General features: G+C 43.2%; 1 protein-coding gene across 1 annotated transcript; it reads left to right on the top strand.

Moving 5' to 3' along the window:
* Nucleotides 1-787: 787 nt before the first annotated feature.
* On the top strand, nt 788-1987 carry LOC127765221 (FCS-Like Zinc finger 14-like). Its single transcript, XM_052290080.1, has one exon. The coding sequence runs from the start codon at nt 912-914 to the stop codon at nt 1608-1610; it is 699 nt and encodes a 232-aa protein (XP_052146040.1). The 5' UTR covers nt 788-911; the 3' UTR covers nt 1611-1987.
* Nucleotides 1988-9065: the final 7078 nt, after the last annotated feature.

A 9065-nucleotide genomic window follows, 5' to 3' on the forward strand; every position in this document is an offset into this window, starting at 1 on the left:
AAGTTTGTCAAATTCTTCCACAAAATGGAAAACTACCATGGAATTCCCACATGCATAGCTTAGGAAATAATTAAGATGATCATATAAATTTTGAGTTTATTACGGAAGTTGGAAACCCGAGCATGTATTCAGTTCTTTGATATAAATATTTTACTCCTTTTCTTTTAAAAAAGTATTTCTGGCTACAAATCTGGATATGTTCATTTAGATTCACAGGCAGAAATGCTAACCATTTGTATTTATAGTCATAAATGCTTATATTTTAGTATGGAGCAAATACCTTCCGTTTTCTTCATTTATTTATGCACTATTTTTTTAATCCATATTCATACTTGAACAATTAGAAATAGTTGGCAATATGATACTGTTGTGTCCACTTGCTTTATACCATGTAACTTATGCTGGGTATGTACTTTAGATATTTCATTGAGTCGAGTTTCCCAGTCCATGTTCTTGAGATCTCATTAAGAGGCATTTTGTCCATATTTTAGATAGGACATATACTATAAGATTACTATAGTAATAGAGTAGTGTACCCTCTGCACAGCCTTCATCATACTGAGAAAAATACAGTACTGTATTACTTGCTCTACTCAGTGAGGTCTCTTTGTGTTGTACTCCAATGTCCTAAGTGTGAAAATGTGTGTACAATTTCCAAGTGCCCCTAGCCACACACCACAAACCAACAGAACAATTTTTCCAAACAAACCAAAAAAAAGAAAAAGCTAAAACCACGCACAATGGAAACCAAAACCACCCTTGTTGTAGAGGCTACAAATACACGAAACCCCCTCCTCCCACCTCTCCCACTTCCCCCTTCTCACCCCCAACCCAAAACCGCCCAAAGAGAGGAGGCATCCAACCACCAATCCATCTCCTCCTCCTCCTCTCTCTCTCTACGCGGCTCAGCCATGGTGGAGAAGGCCAGCGCCGTGGCGCGCAAGCTCGACGTCTCCGTCGGCCGCTGCTCGACGTCCCCGTACGGGAGCGGCGGTCTCCCGTCGCCGACGAGCCCGCTCGACCGCGCGGCGCTTCACGCGCCGTCGCCGCGCGGCGTGTGGCGGCACCGCGACGCGGGCGGGGTCGGGCTCGGCATCCTGGCGGCGCTCGAGGCGCAGGAGGAGGAGGAGGCGCGGAAGCCCGCGGTGTCCGCCGTCGCCATCGCGGCGTCGGCGTCGGCATCGTCCTCCGCGGCCGCCACCACCACCCGGCGCCGCGCCGCGAGGCTGGAGGTCTCGGAGCTCGGGTGCAGCGGGCGGTGCGCCACCAGCCTGTGCGGCTCCGGCGCCGGCGCGGCGGCGTTCCGGGTGGCGGAGTTCCTGGCGTGCTGCGACCTCTGCCGGCGGCCGCTCGACGGCAAGGACATCTTCATGTACAGAGGGGAGCGCGCCTTCTGCAGCATGGAGTGCCGCTACCACGCCATCGTCAGCGACGAGTTCCAACAGGAGAAGGACCGGAAGCGCCGCGCCGCCGCCGCCGCCGCCGCCGCCCCGAGGGATATCCCCAGCAAGGTCTCCGCCGCCCCATCAACCGCGGCGGCGGAGATCGCCGGATCGCCGTGCTCCGGCGGCGGCCAGATCTTCTTCACCACCGGAATCGTAGCCGCCTGATCAGCAGAAAGAAAGGAAGGACGCCGCGGCTGTAACATAAAAGAAAATAATAATTAAAAAATAAGAAAAGATGAGAAGAGGAAGAGGAAAAATAATAATTAAGGGTGTATTAATTATGTGTAGAGAGATTAGAGAGGTGTTTTGGTGGGAGGATTTTTGCTCTCCTTGTTTGCTTTGCAAGAGGGAGGCATTGGTTTTGGTCTTGATTTTTGTTTTCTTTTTGCCTCTTTATGTAATATTTTTGGTGGTGCTACAAGAGGAGGACCAAGCAAGAAAGGGATGATGACAAGTTTTCCAAGAATTGTTGCTTCCTTTTTCTTTTTGTTGTCTCCAATCTCAACTCTTATAAGGGAATACTCATAATTTCATTCATCTAAGAGTTACAGTATCTCCATTTTAGAGTGAAATGTTCATGCATCCATCTTGAAATGTTTTGCTTGCCCGGGCTATGTGAAGAATTAACCTCCAAATACATCTGCTCGTTGCAAGAACTCCCTACCTGCAACAAGCGCCGAGAATTACATGAACAAACTAAGCTAGCCCTCTGCTCCCTGCCGCGATGCACGCCGCCGGCGACACCGGGATCAAGATGAAACTGAAGAGGCTGCTCGATCGATTGGTCGATCAGGGTGTATAAACTGAAGAGGCTAATTAGTGAATCGATGGTGCGGATTAATTAGGAGAGAGGGGGAGGGGGGGGGGGGAGGAATTGAGTGTTGTTTTGATCGATCAGGGTGTAACTAACCGTGGTTGGGTGGGAGCTCAATGATTGATGGGTGGATCTACCATACGGGGAGTGGTTGGGTTGGGTCGAGCTTAGGTTGTGTTTACTTCCAAAGTTTTTTTTTTCTAAACTTCCAACTTTTCATTACATCAAAACTTTCATACACACAACTTATCAAAACTTTCATACACACAACTTTTCAGTCACATCGCTTCTAATTTTAATCAAATTTTAAACTTTGGGTCAATCTAAACACAGCCTTAGTATTACCGCCGTACTTATTGAACAAATTAATTCTAGAGCACGTCATTTTTTTGACCGTCATCTTGTTTAATTACTTGAGATTTAGGCAGATGATCAAGACTTAGCCAAGAAGGCTCCTACAATGTCCAGTACGTCGGTACAAACGAGTCAGTCGCTGAGGTTCGGTCGACGAGCAAAACTAGAAGAAATGTGGGGGCAAAATGAAAATGACGCCATATACTGTATGGAGTAGTAGTAGCGTATAGGGGAATCTTTCTCGAGGCGGAAACCGTACAAAGGCGTGGCCTACTGGCCTTCCCTTTCTTTCTTTCTTTCTTTCTTTCTTTTCCGTGTAACCCAACCCTGCGGCAGAACCGTACTCCTCCGTGCCATGCGTCATTCGTGTATGTATGTGAACCGCCTCACGATCTATCATTCGGTTTATGCCTACTCCCTCCATCCCATAATTTTAAGTTTTTTTCACTGTTTGACCACTCACCTTATTCAAAAAAAATTAGAATTATTATTTATTTTTTTACTTACTTTATTATCTAAAGTACTTTAAACACAACTTTTCGTTTTTTATATTTGCACAATTTTTTTAACAAGACGAGTGGTCAAACAGTGCAAGCAAAAACTTAAAATCCCTTGTATTATGGGACGGAGGGAGTATGTTCATATACTCCCCCTCCTAAAATATAAACATTTTTTATTCTGATATAGTCTCCGAAATATAACTTTCACTAATAATATCCATAAAAAGATGTTTTAAATAAAAAGAGTTACATATTATGATACTACTTCCGTCCCAAAATAAGTACAGCCGTGGATATCCGTGCCCAATGTTTGACCGTCCGTCTTATTTGAAAAATTTGTGAAAATTTAAAAATATTGAGGGGTTTATAAGATTTTAAGTGTACGGCTGGTTTCCCGTGAACGATTTCAGAGGGGAAGAATTAAATTAATTAAACACGCTTAGCAAAAAAAATCAAATACACTGGTTAAGTAGGGTAAATTGTAACTATGCCATTATAATTTTACAAAGTTTGATAGCAATAGAACTAGTACGAAACTAATTGATCAAGAGAGTCCACGTTAATTCTACAGAGACACAGAGACAGAGAGCGTGTTTCATTTGATGAATGCTACTACTACATCCCTGCTATATATCGGCATCGAGCCGTGACTTTCGCTTGATTTATTTCACATAATATCTTCCCCTATGCAGGTTGCAGGGTGACTTCGACAACGACTTAAGATATTACTGTATGTTTATCTTGATTAATCTGATGGGTAAACAAACTACTTGACCACAGTTTCCCTGGACGCCCACACAAACTTCCAACCCAAATCATCAACACTAGAAAATAAAAAAAATCGCTAATAACAATATGAATAAACTCTCCCAGAAAATTAACCTGGAACGAGTCAACTATCACTGCCTTCAACTACTCTGCAAGTCTACATATTGACAAGCAACACTGTCATACTCGAGTGTCTTACTCCCCCCTAGTGCAGTAGTGCAAGAAAAAGGCAAAAAAGAAAAAAAAAGAGAAAACCATCGATGTCATGAAAGCGAGGCCGGGTTATCGCCAAACGAAACTGCTGACTCAAAAGCAGGAGTATTCTTCTCACTGCGATAATATGAATATATGATAAGCCCTTTTCAGTCCAACTCTGTCGCTTTTTTGCAGTTTAGCCTGCCCCACCACGAGTTATCTTCTGCTAACTAATCATATCTCACCGAGCAGTTAATACACGAAATCATGAGAAAATGCGCCCGAGATGTGCAGCATCATATCCATGGTTTGTCGAATTTGTCTATATTCCTGAAGTAAATTAAGCGGCTACTGAACTGAGCACGAAATATTCAATTTTTTAGTGCAATTCGCGTTTTATTTCCCCCGTACCAAATGTTGATGTACTGCTTTGTTTCAAGATCATTCGTGATCTTTTTTATGCCATGATAGATGATGCTAGTGATTCTACATGTGTCGCGTTCATCATGGCGATGTTGATGAAAGCGGACACGGTAGGCACGGACTTATCAGAGACTTAGCGCCCCCTTAATTATAGTCTGTTCTCTGTTTCTGCTCTGCCATAATAACACGCCGTTGAAGTGTTCAGAACGGCTCGTAAACTTGGACAGTGACCTGGGCAATTTAGTGCCTGAAACCAGTTCCTAATTTTTTTTTAAAAAAACATCACATCGAATCTTTAAACATTGTATGGAACATTAAATACAGATTAAAAAAACTAATTACACAGTTAGAGAGAAACCGCGAGACGAATCTTTTAAGCCTAATTAGTCCATGATTAGCCATAAGTGCTACAGTAACCCACATGTGCTAATGACGGATTAATTAGGCTCAAAAGATTCATCTCGCGGTTTCCATGCCAGTTATAAAATTAGTTTTTCTCATTCGTGTCTGAAAACCCCTTCTGACATTCGGTCAAACATCCGATGTGACAACCAAAAATTTTATTTTCACGAACTAAACAGGCACATATACACTTAAAACAAAGAGATAACCTATTCTATACCAAAAATTTTGTTTAGGTTCAACAATTTGCCATCGACATTGTCTCTTTCTATAATATATCAACGACTTTATCAATTATTCTACAATATGCCATTGGGCTGGGTCTTCTTTCTAAAAATATCCAAAATACCCTTAGAGACATACAAGATTAATGATTGATTTATATCATTAGAAGCTTCAAAAAAATACGAAAACTTTTATGTGGCCTCCTTACACAACATGGAAGTTTGTGTGCAAGTTTCAAGTTTTTTTTGGTATATTTAGCTTTTAGAAAAAAAATTTATGTGGTTGTCGAGGGGTGACCCTCTCTAGCGGGAGGCTGTGAGGCCCACCTTTGAGAGTTCGGCCGGGGGCAACGGGTGAGATTCGAGGATTTGGTGAGCGAAATTGTGTGTGATCTTGATCTCGGAGGCTCCTCCAAGACGATCAGACAAAAGAGGTTTATATAGGTTCAGGCCGCTATGAAGCGTAATACCCTACTCCTGTGTGTTTGAATCTTCTGTGCTTAGAAAGTCCCTGAATCACTGGTATGCAAGCTAGGGTTAGACAAGCTTTGGCTCAGGGATCCTCAGTCCGATCCTCCTTCCTCGCTAGGCATGGTCCTCCTTTTATACTCTAAGGGGATACCACATGTGCTGCGAGTGCTACCTAGGGAGAAGGGAAAATATTCTCTATATTAATTACATCTTTTGTGCCTTAGCCCAGAAGCTATCTGCACGTCGGTTGCTACGCGGGGCCCATCAAATCATGCAGGGCGCCCTTGTCATTCGCCATTTAATGGATGAGGACTTCTGGGTTCTCGTTCACACCAGAAAACGGGAACCCGAGTCAGTTCAGAGTGGTTGGATCAGCTCTGACCGGGGTAAGAGGCTGTGAAGCCCCTCATCATTATGATGGGACGGGACGGAGCACGCCGCTTACCGCCTGACACACTGACAGGGCGGGGTACACAGTCGCCGTCCCATCGGTCATTCAACCGGTCACAGACCGGTCAGATGCGCAGCACGCCGCATTAAATGCGGCATGGCGCTGTTGCATAGAACGCTTTAAATGCAGTTAGGTGGGCATTAGGCGCGCCCACCTAACCCTGTACACGTGGGCTGATACGTGGAGGGGGTCGGGGCAGCTCGACCCCAAGCGAGGGCGGCCTCCTCCCTCTAGCTTGGAGGGGGCAGCCGCCACGCCACCCCGGGCTCGACCCCCCTCGAGGGGAGCCACGTGGGTTTGGGAGCGGCCCAACCCCATGCTGGGAGGGGGCAGCCGCCGCAACACCCCGGGCTCGACTCCCCTCGGGGAGAGCCACGTGAGTTTGAGGGCGGCCTCCTCCCTCTAGCTGGGAGGCGGTAGCCGCCGCGCCACCCCGGGCTCGACCCTCCTCGGGGGGAGCCACGTGGGTTTGGGGGCGGCCCGACCCCAAGCTGGGAAGGGGCAGCCGCTGCAACCCCCGTGCTCGACCCCCTCGGGGAGAGCCACGTGGGTTTGAGGGCGGCCTCCTCCCTCTAGCTGGGATGGGGTAGCTATCGCTCCACCCCGGGCTTGATCCCCCCTTGCGGGGAGCCACGTGGGTTTGGTGGCGGCCCGACCCCAAGCTGGGAGGGGGCAGCCGCCACAACACCCTAGGCTCGACCCCCGTCGGGGAGAGCCACGTGGGTTTGAGGGCGGCCTCCTCCCTCTAGACGTGATACCGCCGGGCCCATATCACCGACAGTGGTATATGAGAGAGAAATCGCTTATACAAGAGATAATTGCACAAAACTATCTTACGTAGTGTATGAAAGATTATATATATATTAAAAACAACAATAAAAAGTATTTATATAACATATAACAGATAAATTATATTTTCTTTTAAAAAATAGACATGCAAAAAATTTAAAACTTGTATATAAATTTCCATGTTGTGTAAGGAGGCCACATAAAAGTTTTCGTATTTTCTTGAAACTTCTAGTGAGATAAATTAATTGTTAACTTTGTATGTCCATAAGAGTATTTTGGGTATTTTTGAAAAGAAAGCCCAACCCAATGGCATATTGTAGAACAATTGATAAAGTCATCGGTATATTATGGAAAACGACAATGTCGATGGTAAATCACTGAATTTGAATAAACTCAGTGGTATAAAATAGATTCTCTAAAAAACAAGAGTAGGCAAGTATACTTAGTTCGTTCCATATTAAGTTTATTTTTAACTCATTTTATTTATCACAAAATAAATTTATTTTTAAAATAATTATTATACCGGAGTTTGTGAAAATAAAGAATGTATTAGAAAATGATAAATTTAAAAATAGTTGTATTGAGATTTAATAACGTAGTAGTATTTTTTTATTAATATGTGTGATATGGATAGAAAATAAAAACGGAGGTAGCTCCATACATCGCAGTGTCCAACTGCGCAGATTGGACTGAATAACTGACCATGTGCCTTGCTAATTTATTACTCCTGCTGTCCTAAATCCAAAACCTTAAACACTATATCACCAGCATACCTATAGTGTAAAAAAGAGTTGCTGCCTTCTTAGAATAAGTTCATCTTTTAACTCCTATCATTTGTTTTAAAATAAGTTTACTTTTAAATAATCATTGCATCGGAATTTATAAGTGGAATGATTTGATTTCTCGACTAGCTAACATAACCCTGTCAAATGAAAATGATTGCTTTATTTGGTCGCTACATAAAAATGGCCATTTTTCGGTCAAATCCATGTATAATGCGATCATCAATTCCAATGTAAAAATCCACAAGAGAATCTTATGGGAGGTAAAGGTACCACTAAAAATCAAAGTATTTATGTGGTTTCTTCACAAAAAATTAATCTTGACGAAAGATAACCTCATAAAGAGAAAATAGAGGGGAAACAAGCAATGTTGTTTTTGTAATACACAAGAGACCATCCAACATCTTTTCTTTGACTGTCATGTTGCACGTTTTGCTGGGTGATGTGTCTTCTTTGCCTTCAATATCCCCCCTCCCCACAATGCAAAAGATATTTTTGGTAACTGGCTAAGGGGAGTGCCTAGACCCACAAAAAAATAATTTTATTTGGAGCTAGTGCTCTATGTTGGTCAATTTGGTGTTGCCGTAATGATATGGTTTTTAACTATAAAAAATGCCTAACATCATGCAGGTTATCTTCATGTGTTCCAATTGGCTCCACTCTTGGTGTATGATTATTTCACAAGAACAACAGGATACTATGCGCAATGGTGCTACACGCTTGGAATTGGTAGCCAAGGAATTTTTACTCCAGTTTGGATGGCGTAGTACCTACAGAATTTCGTGATAGAATCTACGTGATTTAAAAAAATAAAATCGGAGATGTAACACATTTCCATTATCTAAAAAAAATCGGAATTTATAACAGTAATATATAAATATATTGAAGGTAGCATAAAGAGAGAATAATTGTATAGGGATTTAATAAAATGAGAGTATTATGGTATTAATTTTGATTAGTTATTTTGGTATGTATGGAATGGATGAAAAATAAATTTATTTTAGTAGGGTGGGAGTAGCGAACTGCAGTAAAATGGACAGGGCACGGCACGTAATTATCGTAAGGGTCGGGTGAAGGCAATGTAGTACACGGAGTACAGAGCAATTATGTATTTCAAATCGGAATAAGTCCATTTTAACTCCCTTAAAGAGTGACCCGAAATTAATCCATAACGTTGAACAAACCATATATCTTGACCCCCTAAACTATTAAAACAAGTGTAATTTCGCTCCCTCGGTGGTTTTTGGAGAACGGTTTCGCTAACATAACGTCTACGTGGCAGTGTTGGTTTGCTGTTGATGTGATGCTTAGGTGGCATTATAATTAAAAACACACATGTGGAACCCATTCATCATTCACACAAAAGAAAATTTTGTGGGGCCCACTAACATGTGGGTGTATCCCTTCTTCCCATCTTCCTCCTCCCTCGGACCCTCTCTCTCCCATA

The sequence above is a fragment of the Oryza glaberrima genome, chromosome 3, assembly GCF_000147395.1.
Source record: "Oryza glaberrima chromosome 3, OglaRS2, whole genome shotgun sequence".
In the NCBI taxonomy this organism is placed as follows: domain Eukaryota; kingdom Viridiplantae; phylum Streptophyta; class Magnoliopsida; order Poales; family Poaceae; genus Oryza; species Oryza glaberrima.